Source organism: Oncorhynchus mykiss, chromosome 32 (assembly GCF_013265735.2).
Source record: "Oncorhynchus mykiss isolate Arlee chromosome 32, USDA_OmykA_1.1, whole genome shotgun sequence".
NCBI lineage: Eukaryota > Metazoa > Chordata > Actinopteri > Salmoniformes > Salmonidae > Oncorhynchus > Oncorhynchus mykiss.
In genome coordinates, this window is record NC_050572.1 from 30,683,961 (window position 1) to 30,701,241 (window position 17,281).

Genomic DNA, 17,281 nt, shown 5'->3' on the forward strand with positions numbered 1-17,281 from the left:
CCTAATGTTTTGTACACCTGGATTGTCCTCTCAAAAAATGAATGTCAAATTCCTTCCAGATTGCTTGGCAACACTTTTTACTTTCTAATAAAACAGCTAATTTAGAAATAATAAATGTTGTGAGTGCTTTATTAAGCACTGTTAAACAACTATTTTCATGTTACATAATCACAATCACGTGTGTCATAAACATATCACCTCAAAGGCTGATGAAAGAGCCTCGAGGATAACAAAATGACCAAAACCATGTCCATGTAAATATAGCAAGTTTTATTTGTACTAACAGGTATTGTGCCATATAAATACTTTGAAAATACAACCCCACCATCTAAAGTCCTAAAAGAATATCTGAGCACCATTAGCAAACACAGCTAGTCTTCATGAAGCATTCTGAGAACTACGTCCCTCTAAAGCACCAACCTTTTCTTATTACAAAAGTCGGCCATTTTATAATTGCCTTCAAATCATAAATTATATATATATATTTTTTTTACATACGACAATCGATCAAGGTGGATAACTATCATATAATATTCGATAAATAACGAAGTAATAACACCAGATTGGTACTGTTTAACATGTATGGCTTTACTTCCTTGTGGGCAGCTAAAATAACTTGAATACACTGCAGAAGCCATTTCTAAGACAGAGATACCCAGTGATTCAGCAAAACACCAAAATAAAACACTGCAAAAAGGAACTAAACACAGACAGTCCAAGACCGAACCCACAATCCTCCTCAGTGAAGAGTCGTGATTTTCATGGAGTCAAACTGCGCATCTACCTTCTCAGACATTTTCTGTTCTCAAACCTCAAAAGTGGCCTTCTGTTCAAGTTCGCAACCGTTGGTTGTGTCGATCCAACTATATTCATGAAGCACTGCAAATCTGTAAGTTACATAGTGCTTTTCTTTTCCATTCATTCTGGATTCATTTTAAGTTCCAACTGGATCAGATGGCCTGGGAAGTGGAATTATCAGAACAGAACACCATTTTTTTTTTCTCAACAGAACACAATTTTCTGAGGTCGGAGAAACATGATCCGCATCGTCAGTGTTCCCTAGCGAGGGAATCTATTTCATTTTAACACAGAGAAACCAGTCTTTCAACGTTGGGATATCAACTTGAGTGGACATACAGACTTAACGCAACAGAACTAAAATAGATGGAGTATGTATGTTCTAGGTCCTATTCAGAAGCTGTGATGTAGAGGTAAAAAAAAAAGGTGGTTAAACTATGACCTCTAGTGGGCGATCGAGATAAGACGAACAACCACCTATACAAACTATAATGTATGACATTTTCATAACTGTATTGTTTGCATGTTGATGGCATTTTAATGTAGGCCTATAGGGAAGGTAGGACATGGGGAAATAATGAACAATATTTTTTTTGTTTTTAAAGTTGTTTAATAAGATTAGTACAGATTTTCTCAGGGGAACCCACATAGGGCCCCCGACCCCAAGTTTGGGAAACACTGTACTAACCTCTCTCTGCTTGCGTCCCCTGTTACTGGCCCAACAGCCTAACCTCGAGGCTACCTGCCGACGTTTACATGCATTTACCCTCCACCACATCCCAGGTCAGCAGAGTCTAGCATGCTTGTTGTTCGTGTAAACATGGCTGGAGATGGCTGGTAAGTCACAAACAGCTGCCTCATTATTGTTGCTTAAAGATGGAATATTAAAGGCCCCACAGCCTTTGTTATAGTTTTTTGGGGCGAAGCAGAGCCTGGGGAGCATCGCGCAATGATGTCCGAGGGAAAACTTCTTCGCCGTGGTAATATCACAAACGGACGTGGCTGTTACACCATTAAGGAGTCCAGCTTTAAAGGTATAGGTAGTAACGTTGCTGGTGTGAGCTGGCTGACCTGACCAATCCAAACCGTTTCCAAATACCACAGAGAAAAAGTGCCAAAAGCTCAAATAAACAAGATGACTAAAACACTAACACACATTCACAGTAAATACACACACCAATCCGATTACTTCACCATTTTCTAACAATTCTCTGGAGGGCTATAACATGAAAGTTTCAGTCTTTGCTTTTTTTTTTCTCTGACATGGATTTAAAGGGTTTAAAGGTTACATAAAACATCCTGGGGGTCCTGGTTTCCTGCCCTTTAACAACTGATTTAGGATCAGTTATCTAACCCAACTGCACCATCTCTAGATCAGTATACTTTCACCACAGAAACATCTAAGTTGAGGCTGCTGAGGGGAGGACAGCTCATAATAATGACTGGACTGACTGGAACGGAGCAAACAGAATGGCACCGAACACATGGAAATCATGTATTTGATGCATTTGATACCATTTCACTTATACTGCTCCAGCCATTACCATGAACCAGTCTGTCCCAATTAAGGTGCCACCAACCTCCTGTGATCTAAGCCCAGTGGGTGATGTAGCAGATGGTTCAGTGCATCGCTACTGCCTTCCTGAGAAGTTCTGTTGCTCTGGATGCAGAAATGCCTTAGCCTTTCTTGGTCCGACACACTGACGGTGCTTGTTGAGTTACAGTGCAGACGGCTGTGAGTTTACACTCCAGTTGGGGAAGAATTTCCACTCTGTCACGTCCGCATGTTATGGTAACTCCTTTTGTCCGGGTGGATTAGTTAGTTGTAAACAAAGAGTGTCCCTTGAGACAATTGGGCCCCTAAAGTGAAGAGCTCCTGTAGTCATGGCTTGGTTCCTGTGAGAGACTGCAGGCCTTTCATTTTGCAACAGTGCATTTTGGGAAGTGGAGTTCTCATGTCCCCTTCCTGAGAGAGGCTGTTGAAGTAGCGGAACAGCCGATCACCTGCAGAGGACAGAGACAAGGGGCAAAATGGAGTCAGATCACAGATCACACCAAGACACGTTTGTGTGTGCGCGCGTGTTGCTGAGTGTCAGTTGTCTTTCTATGAGTGTATTTGTGTGTGTGCAAGTATAACTCCGACTGTGTGTTTCCGAATGTGCAAAAATGTCAGTTTGTGCGAGAGTGCGTGAGTTCATCTTTCGGTGTGTGTCAGTGTGTCCTCACGTCTCACACGTTGCAAAGGCAACAGAAGAAGACGAGGTAAGTAAAGAGAACAGACAGGCAGGTAGAGAGTGTCCAGGAGGGCCTGCATGTGGTCATGATTGGCAGGATGTTGACATGCCATATGGAGACACACGACTGTTTACCCCGAGGGGGGCGTCAAGATGTTTTTGTTTTCCTGTCAGCTCCTCGTACCAAGCCGAGAAAGAGCCGTCTGACACAGACGCCCAAGTATCACTGCCTCGCCTTTAGTGTTTCAAACACTGATTTCTCTTTTGGATTCTCGGAGCTGGGAGCAGAAAGGAGTGGCGAGAGATTTTTTTTTTTTTTAAAGGTCTAAATACCTTTAGTATTTTTGTTATTGACAGGATAGCGGGAATGCAAAGAGAGAAAAACACATATAAAAGAAGCACAGACAGTAAGGAGACAGATTCTATTTCTATGCATTGAATCCTATCCGATAGCTGAAATCCAGATAGATAAATTGGGCCAGGGAACATATAGGGGAACATTAGCACTCAACCAGACTCTGGCACAGGTGAGGAATTATAAAAAGGGGAGAACGGTCACAGCAAAACAAAACCCAAACAAAAAGTACCATACTTGTTTAGAGGCCTCTGTGGAGGAATGGACTTCGTTTTCAAAATGTCCGTTGTGCTGCAGTATCCCTGTAGAAACAAGAGACATAGCAACACTTTAGAATCCCAAGACCTTCACAACTGAACTTAATGCAAGAGTCAGTTAAGGTACTGGTTCTATATTTCTAGGGCAATATTCCGTTTGGATTTCAGGTTAATATTGCCTTGGATTGAGATGCAGGGGAAACAGTGATGGCTTTTCTGCTTGTTCTATTTTTTTGCCTCCCATTGAAATTGTGTTTAAATTATAATATACGCCATTTAGCGGACACTTTTATCCAAAGCGACTTAGTCATGCGTGCATACATTTTACGTATGGGTGGTCCCGGGAATCAAACCCACTATCTTAGCTTTGCAAGCACCATGCTCTACCAACTGAGCTACAGAGGATCAACGGTCACTGTGCTGGTGGCCCGGCATCTTATTAGCATGCACACACACACACCAATTACATCCCCATAACTGACATCTGATTAATAATGTATAAAACATTTCACAGGTCAGTGTCACAAGCAAATGTGTTTGTTCAAAGTTGAAGGACTGCCATCCAAGGACAAAATCATATACAAGGGCAGACATGCATGCAAACACACACAAAAAAAACACTTCGTAAAGAAATGCAAATTACTTTTTTGATGGTTTTTCATCATTAGTGTGCGTGTGCAAATCTGTACTCGCACCAGTCCAGTCAGCCTATGCTTGCACAAATCCAATTATTTGGAATGAGTAAAGACCAAACCAGAATGTTTATAAACACAGCTGTCTGGTAGTTCAACACCACTCTCTTGCCTCTATTTTTCTAGGTTGATAGCTAGCTAGATAGTTTGCTTCATTTCTGAAGGAAATGCTAGCTAGCTAGCTGACCTACATTGCAGCTGACCTGTTAGTCACAGTTAGCGAGCCAGCTAGCTCTAATTGCAGTGTTTGATAGGAAGCTAACCTGTTCCATTCATGAAAATAGCGACAATTATCTCACACAGCGGGGATGTATTGTGCAAAAACAGTAGCTGGCTAGTTAGTTTGTGTTTTTCTTCCAGAATGTAATTTAACAGAATTAAGTCATATCGTGATAGTGTGGAAAGTATAGGAGTCAGTGTCAAGGGTCAGATTTGAATCCGCGCAGACACAGGTATACATAGGTATACATATACTAGACCACCTAAGCCACAAAGTACAGGGCTCATTAGTACATCTGATGTGCCATTCATCTGGGGGAGGGGGGGGGTGGAGCTTCCTTCAGGGCAGTGGATGGCAACTTTCGTACCAAATCGTGGTGGTGTACCTCCGACAGCCCTGACCCACCCCCTGGCTGCCTGGGAAGTAGCGCATAAATTACTGCAAATTGCCGGGCCTCTTTGATGTGCCCTTGGCCAGCGCTCCCGTGTCACATGTCAGGTGTACTCCTCTCGCTCTTTCTCTCTCTATGTCTGTATATCTCTCTCACTGGGTCACTCTTTCACTGCCTGTTTCTCCATCTCTTTCCTCTGTCTCTCTCTCCTTCCCTGTACTTGCTTGCTGAGCTTTCCCCCCACTGTCACTCCAATTGTGTCATGTCTCTCTGATGTCCTGGCCATGGAATTTACTCTGTGTGTGTGGACTTGCCACCTCTATCATTCTCATTCTCTCAGACACACACACACACACACACACACACACACACACACACACACACACACACACACACACACACACACACACACCCTTGTCACACAGCACTGGGTGCCCACTGCCCATCTGTATCACTGTGATCCATGCATGCACATACTGACACACGCGCACACACACACACACACACACCACCCCAGGACCTACACACAGGTCAACACTAGACAGAGACCTATTCCTTGACTGGTACTATCACCGGCAGAAACATGTCCTTCTGTCGGCCTTGGTAAACATGTTTCCCAAAGCTATTAGCATTCATGCCAAAACACTCATAGAAAAAGAGAAAAGGTGGAGGACAAATATAAATATTTTTAAAGGTCACGTTATTAAATGTGACTCAAAGGGCTAAAGAGGATGATGATGATATCTACGACGACAAGCTGCAGGTTAGAGTTGCTACTCTCAAAAGGACCTTAGTGTACAGTGCAAAGGACATGGTCAGTTTTGTGAATGTCTGTCTATCTTTCTCCCTCTCAGTGTGTCTGTATACATGCTGAATTATGTAGGGCTGTGGTGAACATTATACAACCATTTTCACTGCCAATTAATGGACTACATTACCCAACACTCAATCCCTCCTTACCTTGTGGGTCAAGCCTGGGATCTACAAAGCCCCAGTGCTGGTAGAGAGCTGCCAGCTCGTGGGGGCTGTAGTTCTTCAACAGACCCAGGATGCCCATGTCCATCGGGGTGTCTCTGCTGTTCACAGCAGTCGACTCCCTCTTCCCGTGGCCGAGGGTGGTGGTGGGTGCCAGGTACCCGCTGCTGCCCTCTGCCCCAAACATGTTTGTGACTGACCAAAGGTCTTGACCTTTCAGGGCTGCAGGTGGATCCCGTGGACGGCTGTGGGGGTGTGGGTGGGGCTGGGGGTGGAGGTGAGTTCTGTCTGGGGTAAGATGGGACGTGTGGTCGGCCCAGCCATGGTTCCTGGCGAGAATAAAGCCGAGGCCCTCTTGCGGAAGCAGCCTTCCCTCGGCAGCCGCCCGATAATGTCCGGTTTTGGGGCTGCTTGTCGACTGCTGGGAGAAGCCTTGAATGATGGTTGAGGCGGTGGTGGTGGCGGCAGGAGCTTTGGGGTGGGCTTTCGTTTTAGATCGGACGCTCTTATTTGCCACCTCCTCCATATGGGTTGGGCGGCTCGACTTCTTTTTTTGAGGTAGGAGTGACTTCCCACCACCAGGGGGAGACCTTGTAGAGGTACGCGACGCTGACACCATGGCCTGGCTGGTGTTGGGCTGGGAAGTAGTAGTTGTACTGCTTGTGTGGGTCTTTGGCCTCTTGGTGCCTCCACCTGAAGGATGTGTGGCGGTGGAACCTGGGGCTTGTGTGCGCTGGGCCCGGGGGACTGAGAGTGCCGGGCAGTCTTTGCCCTCCAGAAAGGGCGGGGGCCCCGTGCGCCGTCCAGCAGCCTTGGGGCCCTTGAAGCCGGTGACGCAGGGGGCCCACTTGGGGGCCAGGGAGCTGCCACTATCCACCCTGTGGGCCACACGCTGGTGGATCCACAGCACCTCCAGGTAATGGGTTGTGTGGGAGCAGAACGGACACTGGTGTCTGACCAGCTGACCCTCAGACGCTGCTGCCACAGGATTCACACCGCCATCCTCGTCCTGGCCATCGGGCGGGGCAGACAGGTTGAGGAGGCTGGCGTAGATGATGGCATCCTGAGAGGATTGCCCTTTGACTTTTAGGCTCCTCGACTTCTCCGACTGGCAGCTTGATGCCGCCCTCTCCTGGCCAGGAGGACAGACGTAGGGATTTGTGTAGGGCTGGCTGAGCAGTGTGCTCTTCAGCCGGAGATATTCCACATAACCTGAGGCCTTGGGAGCGCCGTGGCTTGGTTCTTCCATAATAGCTCCCAGTATGTGATGATGTGCATCCCTGACATCCTTGTGCTGCTTGTGCATGTGGGATGTGAAGGAAGAGGGGTCACTGGTGTGGAAATCACAGTGCTCGCAGAGGAATGGCTTGGTATCTGTGGATTGCAGAGTACAGTTAGACTAAGCTCATATTGAAAAACAGACATTTTAAGAAAATGAGCTTCAGCAAAGTATGAAGATTTAATAAGTGCTAACATGATTTAACAAACACATGGATGAGAAAGGAGTACATTGTCATGCTATTCTCCATAGGTCATTTACCTATATGAATGGTACAGAAAGGGTTATGCCTCATTTAGCAAAGTACCAGATGTAAAGGCCTTTCATATTTCTTTATGTAGGATGAAGGGTGTAATGGGCAATCCATGCCACACGATGGTGCCATAACACCAATTAATTTTCAGTGGCAACCTAAAGGCAACTGCGAAACACACATTTTACCTGTATGAGTACTGCTCCATGGCAACTGAAGGCCAGTTTTTAACTGGAAAACTGAACTGAAAGTGCTACAGAATTCATAATTATATCTATCACTTTTGCTTGTCAATGTCATGAGTGCAATTTCAAACATTAAAAGCCTATTACAAACTTCTGAGTTGCTCGATATGGGCATATTTACCATGTACTTCCGGTTCTTGGTTAATACTGTTATCAAGAGGACTCGGAAGGGAACCATTTATTATCCTATCACAGAGTTTAACAGTCAAAGCAGCATCACTTTTCAGACTGTCTTGTCTCCAATAATCAGTTGCTGTACATGAATACAGGCAATTAAACCATAACATAAAAACAGGTCCCTGTTTGACATACTGCTCAATCTGCAGTCTACTATGCTAAGTACGCTACATACCTCAGCAGCTCGGGAGAGAAATGTGCCCACATACACAGAGGCGTTTAGTTATGCTAAGATGTGTAAATTGATGAATCAACACATGAGGTGAGGTCTCCCTTTTACCACGTGAAAATAGATTGACCATAACTCAGGACTGAGTAGCAATAGAAACCAAAACAAACATGACTGAATCACACTGAAAACTGTGATATACATCAAAGAATATAGTATGGGAATGGAATTTGGTATGGTAATGTCTGAAATTGGGGGGGGGGGGGGGGTCATTGTTATTGCTGTAGTAGTAAACAAAATGTTCCCTTTTCAATCATGATTTTAAGGGTGAATACGACCAAGATGCCCTTTGTCATGTCATTTAAATAAAATCAAATTATTGTTGCTAATCTAGGCATTTTTTTTGTCTTACCTTCATAGGTTGGATCCTTGATACTATTCCTCTTTATGGAAGAGGAAGATAGAGAATCTTCATGTCTTGGTGTGCTGGGCTGACTGGCAGAGTTTGATTTAGTGGCTGGCTTGATGGACTGATGACCATCTTTCACCTTCTTTTTCTGCAATATCCCAAACGTCTCTGGACTGAGCCCATTCAATAAGGTGCGGCTATTTCTACTGTCACCCTGCTGGTGGGAGATCCCACCGCTGCCACCATTAATGACAACATCCTGGGCCCCTTTCTTCTTCTTTCTTTGGGAGGAGTCCAGCTGCCTCTTTCGCTTCTCCTGTTTCAGAGGCACATACTCGCCCTTCTCCCGGGCAAACGCCACCTCGGCATCCACCAGCCTCTCCTCCCAGCCTAGGCTTTTATCTGTCACCTCTACCACACATCCTCTGGTGACCAACTGCCAGGCCTGGTAACTGCATACCGGGTCCAGCTCGGGGATCCGTCTTCCAAGATTCCCCTCTATAGCTGCCTCTCCAGCCCCGGCTGCCCTGAGGTTAAGGCATTCCAGGAAGCGCCTCTTGGCGGCGGGTGACGACGAGCTTTTGTCGGGGTCTTGCTGCGGCGGCTTGCTGGGGGTGTGGCTCTGCTTGTGGACCCTCTCGTGCAGCCGGAGGGTCTTGCGGTCGTAGAAGAAGTTGCCGCAGCCGGCACACAGCTCGTAGAGACAGTCCTCGTTCACCAGGGACGCCGGCTCCCGGGGGACCCCGTTGAGGGTGGTCTGGGACTCACTGCTGTCGCCACTCCCACCCCGCAGCTGGCTCTTGGCCCGATGAATCCGCATGTGGCTCTGGAGAAACCAGGCCTGGCGGAAGCGCCGGCCGCAAATGCGGCAACCGTGGTCCAGGGAGCCTCGATGCTTCTTCATGTGGGCCTTGAGGAGCAGGGCCTGGGGGAAGACCTGGCTGCAAGAGCCGCAGGGAAAGGAACCCGCACCGTCCCCATTGTCCACCCAGAAGGTCCCTCCCGGAAGTGAGTCGCCCTCAGTCATGGTTTGCGGCTCGTCCTCCTTGCAGTCCTCCTGGACGACTGCTTCTTCGCCTTTCTGCTTGGAGCTTTTCGTCTTGCCATTGACTTTGTGCTTCTTGGCCGAGGTGCCATTGGCGAGGTTGTCAGCGGGACTATCCAGTTTCTTAGGGTCCCCCTGTGTTTGTCCTTGCTCCCCGACCCCCTCCTCACAGTCCAACTTGCCCAGGCTCCGGTTGAGCAGGCCCAGCTTGTGGCTGCGGATGTGGGCTTTCAGGCTGCCCTTCTGAGCGGCCCGGTGTTCACAGTAAGGACACTTGTAGGGCTTCTCCCCAGTGTGCCTGCGCATGTGCTGGGACAGCGAGCTCAGGAGAGGGAAGCCCCGTCCACAGAGGCCACAGGTGTGGCCAGAGACCGTCGCATCGTACTCCTCCTGGTCCCTCTTGACAGCGTCGGCCTTGCTTTGGTCCGCCTGCTCCTGCTTCGGCTCCACCTCCATTTCCGGCCCCAGGGCTGTGGTAGCTCAAGTATCCCTGACGAAGAAAACTAACCCGTGTGTTCCAAAGTCATAAGGTTGTCATAGTGATTGCAATGGGGGACATGTTTGTAGATATTGCTTTACTTCTGTTGTTGGAGGGATTTTCTTTAACCGACATTAAGACTGGAGAGATGATCATTGAAAAACACCTGAAAACACAAGAAAAAAACTATTAGAAAACATTTAGAATCTAATAATAGGTTATATGATAATCACACAACCAATACAGTAACTGACATCTGGTAGGCTATATTTTCAACCCAGAGACAGAAAGAACGCAGTTGGCACAGTCACCAGGAGGTCAAATAGAGAGGAAATGCTATCATGCCACAGTCATCAACAACAAGGCAACTTTGTCCAAATGTCATGGCCCTCGAAAGAAGTAGGCCAAAGTGCAGCGTTGTGAGCGTACATTTTGCTTTTATTTTAGTAAATGTCGCCAACAAAACAACTAACGAAAAACAACCGTGAAGTTTACAGGGCTATAGAGCCACTAACAAAGATAACTTCCCACAATGACAAAAGGGGAAAAGGCTGCCTAACTATGATTCCCAATCAGCGACGACGATAGACAGCTGTCCCTGATTGAGAACCATACCCGGCCAAAACATAGAAATACAAAAACACAGAACATATAATGCCCACTCCAAATCACACCCCGACCAAACCAAATAGAGACATAAAAAGGCTCTCTAAGGTCAGGGCGTGACACTAAAGGACTAGCCTCTTTAGAATGATGGTTGCTAATAAATAAAAATGACACATCCCGTTCCCTGGTATGCTCAGTTAATAACATCATTTTTACCACACCCTAACAACAGTTTGCAATCATTTGAAAGAGCTTCTCCCACGGGGCCCCAGTGCAACGTGTTTAAGTATAAGCATTATTACTAAAAATCCTACTTTCTACATAGTCCGTTTCTCACTGTGTATGTTTCACTGTCACAACGTAAGAGGGTGTTACGTCTGTGCATATTTCAGTTTTATAAATGTAACAGTGTGTGTAAGAAAGAGGAGAGGGAGAGAATTTGCATGACACTGATTTTGGAATGGCTATTGTCCCGAACAGGATGATTGACGGTTGTCCTTAAAGGAAGCTTATACTGAAAGTGTGTGTGTGTGTGCGCTCGTGTCCTCTGTTCCCCATGCCTTAGTTGAGTGTGTTTAGTGAAGCATGAAGAGTTGCATTCAGTCCTGACCAGTCAGGATGAGGCCTCAGGGCCAGTCCATTCCAAACCCCATCAATATGCCATTATCAACAAACTACATTTATTTCTCTCCATCTCATACACACATACACACACACACACACACACAGTCATACACACTCACACATGCAGACTGAAACTCACACACACATTCACACGCACTCACACAATCCCAATACTGTCAGTGGATGCCAAGGTCACATTGAGAGTGGTAGTAATATGAAGGGAAATGACTAAATGTGCCATCATCAACAAACAGTAGTTAACCTCACTCCTAGAAGACATACTGAGAGAAAAGCAAAGGCAAAGAAATGATGAAAAGGGGCAGGTGGCGTCAGTATAATCACGAGAATATATGATAAATCTGTTTTCGTAATCAACCTCCAGCACACTAGATCACCTAAAGTCAAATAAAACAAAATGTGTTCCTATATCAAACATCTTCAGAAAAATCATTATTCATGTCTAAGATAAGCGTTTATCTTTGTGAAGGGGCATCGGTTCCAAGTTGCTTTTTATTTCTGTGGATGATATACACACATCCATTACAGCCAAGTAATTGGCAGTAATTTCCAGACCACAGCAGAAGATGTTGGTTTCCTTCTCGACAACTACAACAGGGAGAAAAGTGCCCGGGCTCTCTTAAAGCCAACGCAGGGCAGGCAGCCTGCGGGAAAGAAACACCATTGTGTCAGCTGCACCAGAACTGTCACATTTCCTCACGTCTCGCCCTCCACCTATCACCAGGGGGTCCTTGGGGTCCTACGGTGGCCATTGTTGGACAATGGGCCCAGCGCCCTACACTTCAGCGCCCTGCAAAAGATGTCTGGGGGTGGGAGGGCAGTGGACTTGGGGGGGGTGACAAAAGAGACCTATCTATTCTCAGCCGTGTGTGTGTGTGCGCATGTATGTGTGTGTGCCTGTGTGCGTGCGTGCGTGCATGTGTTCGTGTGTGTGTGTCTCAGCATGTGTGTGTGTGCCCGCCACTTTGGGCTTTTCGCTGTGCGCGCTCTACCGGGCGAAATAGAGAAGAAACTGGCATGGGCTCCAGAATGGGAGTTGAGTTAGACGAGTGTGGCGGCAGGTGTTGAGGGCAGACGCTGACGGATTAGCACACGGAGCGAGTGGCACAGTGTCTCTGGGTGGGGGGGACAGGGAGGGGGGTGGTTAGTGGTAATTAAGAGGTTAAGGTGAAGGCCGGGTGATGAGGGGTTAACACAATAGGGGGATGGTGGGATGATGTCAGAGCGAAAGGAGGCAACAGATGGTAGTGGAGGCCAAAAGTCCTGTGTGTGTTGGTTCTTCTACCATTGTGGGGACCTAAAATCTCCAAAGGTCCACACAAGTATAGTAAAACAAGAAGAATTCTCCCTCGTCCCCATGAGGACAAATGCTATTTTAGGCTTTGGGTTTAGGGTTAGGTTTACTATTACGGTTAGAATTATGGTTAGGGTAAGGGGTTAGGTTTACTATTACGGTTAGAATTATGGTTAGGTTAAGGGGTTAGGTTTAGGGTTAGGTTTACTATTACGGTTAGAATTATGGTTAGGTTTAGGGTTAGGTTTACTATTACGGTTAGAATTATGGTTAGGGTAAGGGGTTAGGTTTACTATTACGGTTAGAATTATGGTTAGGGTAAGGGGTTAGGTTTACTATTACGGTTAGAATTATGGTTAGGGTAAGGGGTTAGGTTTACTATTATGGTTAGAATTATGGTTAGGGTAAGGGGTTAGGTTTAGGGTTAGGTTTACTATTACGGTTAGAATTATGGTTAGGGTAAGGGGTTATGTTTACTATTACGATTAGAATTATGGTTAGGGTAAGGGGTTAGGTTTAGGGTTAGATTTACTATTACGGTTAGAATTATGGTTAGGGTAAGGGGTTAGGTTTACTATTACGGTTAGAATTATGGTTAGGGTAAGGGGTTAGGTTTAGGGTTAGGTTTACTATTATGGTTAGAATTATGGTTAGGGTAAGGGGTTAGGTTTACTATTACGGTTAGAATTATGGTTAGGGTAAGGGGTTAGGTTTACTATTACGGTTAGAATTATGGTTAGGTTAAAGGGTTAGGTTTAGGGTTAGGTTTACTATTACGGTTAGAATTATGGTTAGGGTAAGGGGTTAGGTTTAGGGTTAGGTTTACTATTACGGTTAGAATTATGGTTAGGGTAAGGGGTTAGGTTTACTATTACGGTTAGAATTATGGTTAGGGTAAGGGGTTAGGTTTACTATTACAGTTAGAATTATGGTTAGGGTAAGGGGTTAGGTTTACTATTACGGTTAGAATTAGGGTTAGGGTAAGGGGTTAGGTTTACTATTACGGTTAGAATTATGGTTAGGGTAAGGGGTTAGGTTTAGGGTTACGGGTTAGGTATTAGAGAAAATAGGATTTTGAATGGAAATACATTTAGGTCCCCACGAGGATCAAATAACATAACGAGTGTGTGTGTGTGTGCGTGCGTGCGTGTGTCTATATGTAGTATTTCCAACTAGGCACTCGAGGGAATTGTTAGGTCTTGGGTCTTAAAAATACATATAGGAACCTTGACTAGTCTATATGCTTCATCTTTTTTGAAACTCTCAAATTCAATTCAGCATACTGCTCCCATCATTTTGGACCAATGAGAACAAGCTACAAAAATGTAAGACAGACATCTAGACATACTTAGAAACTAAACAACTCCACCATACCTTCCTGAATAGAACACACACACACACACACACACACTCAAACACCCACAAACACACACACACACACAAAACAAAAAGAGGCTTTCTTTGAGGGGGTTTAAACACATGCTGTGTCATTTAGTGGAGCGAGAAGGCTTCTGACAGAGTGTGTTGTGTATTCCGACCTCTCTGACATCTGGCTGTTTCTTTATTAGTCACTGTTCATGTGAATCTCTGTGTTCTTCGAAAGCCCAAACTAAACAGAAATGGGCCTAATAGAGAAGACCATGATCTTGAATGATCATTGATTTGTGCAATAGACAGCATGCCAATAGAAACTAAGTGCAAAAATGTACAATCTGCAGTATTTACAATTCAAAACAAATTGTAAGTGTGCCTCTAAAGATATATTAACTCTGTGTTGAACCTTTCAAAGAGGTAAGCTCTATTGAAGATGAGAGGGGCAGTGTTCCCTCGATTGGTCTCCATGAAGGAAGGCAATATAGGCTGGGGGTTTCCAACACTGTCCCTGGAGAGCTGCCATCCTGTAGGTTTTCACTCCAACCCTAATCTAGCACACCGGATTCTAATAATTAGCTGGTTGAAAAGCTGAATCAGGTTATTTACAACTGGGGTTGGAGCAAAAACCATCAGCAGGGTAGTTCTCCAGGAACAGAGTCGGAGAACCCTGATGTAGGCTATAGTTTAGCTAGATAACACATTCAATGAAAACAGAGCGGATATAACATTCAATAAAAAAAACTGGAAGTGTGATGCTTTAGACACACACACACACACACACACACAGGAACAAAAAAAAAAACAGGATAAACCGATGGAGGATACACACACAGGCGCAGAATGCCAAACATGTTGCTCTGGGCTGAATTTGTTCTTTACAGACCCTCTCTCCCTCTCCCTTTTCTCCCCCTCTTTTCTTTGACAGATGAATAGCCATGTCCAGTCAGCTGTACTCACGTCCAAACCAGCTCAGCACAAACTCCCCATGGCCAGGGCTCTGCTGCTGAGCTAAGAGCCTGTGTATGTATATGTGTGTGTGTGTGTGTGTGTATAGACACGTGTGTGTGGTGAGTGAGAGAAAGAGAGCGACAGTAAGTGAATACATGTATGTGTGTGGCTGTGTGCACGCACCAGTGCACCCATGTCTGAGTACGTGAGTACGTGCGGAAGTCATCCACATACGTTCTCTCAACCAACCGCAAACTGTGCCAACACAGCCACTAGTGCTAACATGTGACCGTCCCTATGCTAATATTATGCTATACAGTGCGATTATGTCAGTGTTCCAAACCTCTAGCCCCCTACGCCTATCCAATCCTTACAGATCTAGGACGGAGTAGGGCAGGTTTTCCCAAACTCGGTCCTCAGGGCCCCAAGGGGTTCACCTTTTGTTTTTTGCCCTAACAACTACACAGCTCTTTCAAATAATCAACCAATCATCAACCGTTGATCATTTGAATGAGCTGTGTAGTTGTTCGGGCAAAAACCAAAATGCATCCCTTGGGGCCCTGAGGACAGAGTTTGGGAAACTCTGCCCTAGTCCGTCCTAGATCTGTAAGGATTGGATAGGCGTACACAATGAGGTGAACATTCCTGTGAGTTTATCAAAGGGCAAGGGGCAGTTATTATGGTATTGCTTACACCTATCTAATTGTTTCATTTCATAGAGGGTAGGGGTCAATTTGGGATTGGGTGAATGCATCCCAGTGTTATAATTGTTTTATTTTACCTTTATTTAACTAGGCAAGTCAGTTAAGAACAAATTCTTATTTTTTATTTTTTTATTTCACCTTTATTTAACCATGTAAGCTAGTTGAGAACAAGCTATCACTTACAACTGGACAAGATAAAGCAAAGCAGTGCGACAATAAACAACAACACAGAGTTACACGTCGGATAAACAAAAGCACAGTCAATAACACAATTGAAAAATCTATATACAGTGTGTGCAAATGGAGTAAGGAGGTAAGGCAATAAATAGGTCAATAGTAGCGAAGTATTTACAATTTAGCAAATTAACACTGGAGTGATAGACGTGCATATAATGACGTGCAAGTAGAAAAGAGCAACAAAAAAAGTAAATATAAACAATATGGGGATGAGGTAGGTAGTCGGATGGGCTATTTACAGATGGGCTGGGCACAGCTGCAGCGATCGGTCAGCTGCTCTCACAGCTGATGCTTAAAGTTAGTGAGGGAGATATAAGTCTACCCCGGCCAAACCTGGACGACGCCGGGCCAATTGTGCGCCACCCTGTGGGACTCCCAATCATGGCCGGATGTGATGCAGCCTGGATTCAAACCAGGGACTACAGTGACGCCTCTCACACTAAGATGCAGTGTCTTAGACCGCTGCGCCCCTCGGGAGCCCAAGGTTTCACCCTGATTGTTTTGTAGGTGGAAGGTATAAAATAGCAGACAAAACAGGAGACAAGACAACTTAAAATACAAGAGAGAGTGATAGTAAATTAAGCAACAGAGATATGCTGGGAGATGCCTCCACTTTGATAACAAAGGGACCCTCTTCGGTCCTAAAGTGTCCCTATTTGGTCTACAGAAGCAACGAGGGTGACAGCCGTCTGTTGCGGTTAGGTCACAGTGTAGAGGCCGTTTAAATGAGGCTTTGTTTACCAGGCCGTACTGCAGCTTGAGCATCCGCCACACTGACTAATCCACATACCGGAGGCCCACTATGTGAAGACGTGTCAGAAACACTGTGTTATAGATGTATACAAAACACAGACTCACTGTGTGTAGGCGTGCAAGAAACACAGACTCACTGTGTGTAGGCGTGCAAGAAACACAGACTCACTGTGTGTAGGCGTGCAAGAAACACAGACTCACTGTGTGTAGGCGTGCAAGAAACACAGACTCACTGTGTGTAGGCGTGCAAGAAACACAGACTCACTGTGTGTAGGCGTGCAAGAAACACAGACTCACTGTGTGTAGGCGTGCAAGAAACACAGACTCACTGTGTGTAGAAACATGTCAGAAACACATGTATGAAACACCGTATGTCTAGGTAAGAAAGAAACACTGTTTATAGATGTGTCAGAACAGTGTGTAGATATGTTACACACATTGTCTAAAATGCTGCTTAATGACACGCATAAACACTGTCCTGGATAGATACAGTACGTAAGAAATATTGGATACAGGTGTGTCAGAAAACACTGTAGATGTGTCTCAAACACGGTGTATACAGGTAAGAAAAACATGGTACATTTGTACGAAAAACAGTGCAGTTGTGTAAGAAACGCTGTATATAGATGTGTTACATAAACTCACTTTGTATGGGTGTGTTCCACACAACGGGAGTGTTAGAAATACTGTTTATAGATGTCAATCAGCAAAACAGACATATGAGGAAGGATGTCTGGTCACCATTC

At 45.3% G+C, this 17,281-nt stretch overlaps 1 protein-coding gene across 1 annotated transcript in view; it reads right to left on the reverse strand.

Annotated features, from left to right (window-relative positions):
* Positions 1-249: 249 nt before the first annotated feature.
* The window catches only part of LOC110488254 (zinc finger protein 516), a 36,254-nt gene continuing 19,222 nt past the window's right edge, over positions 250-17,281 (reverse strand). Inside the window, exons 2-5 of the mRNA XM_036971342.1 lie at positions 8,458-10,143; positions 5,908-7,296; positions 3,625-3,689; positions 250-2,802 (exon numbers count right to left, since the gene is read on the reverse strand). Coding sequence (XP_036827237.1) covers positions 2,752-2,802; positions 3,625-3,689; positions 5,908-7,296; positions 8,458-9,955 — 3,003 coding nt within the window. The 5' untranslated portion in view covers positions 9,956-10,143 and the 3' untranslated portion in view covers positions 250-2,751. The remainder of the gene's footprint in view (positions 2,803-3,624; positions 3,690-5,907; positions 7,297-8,457; positions 10,144-17,281) is intronic.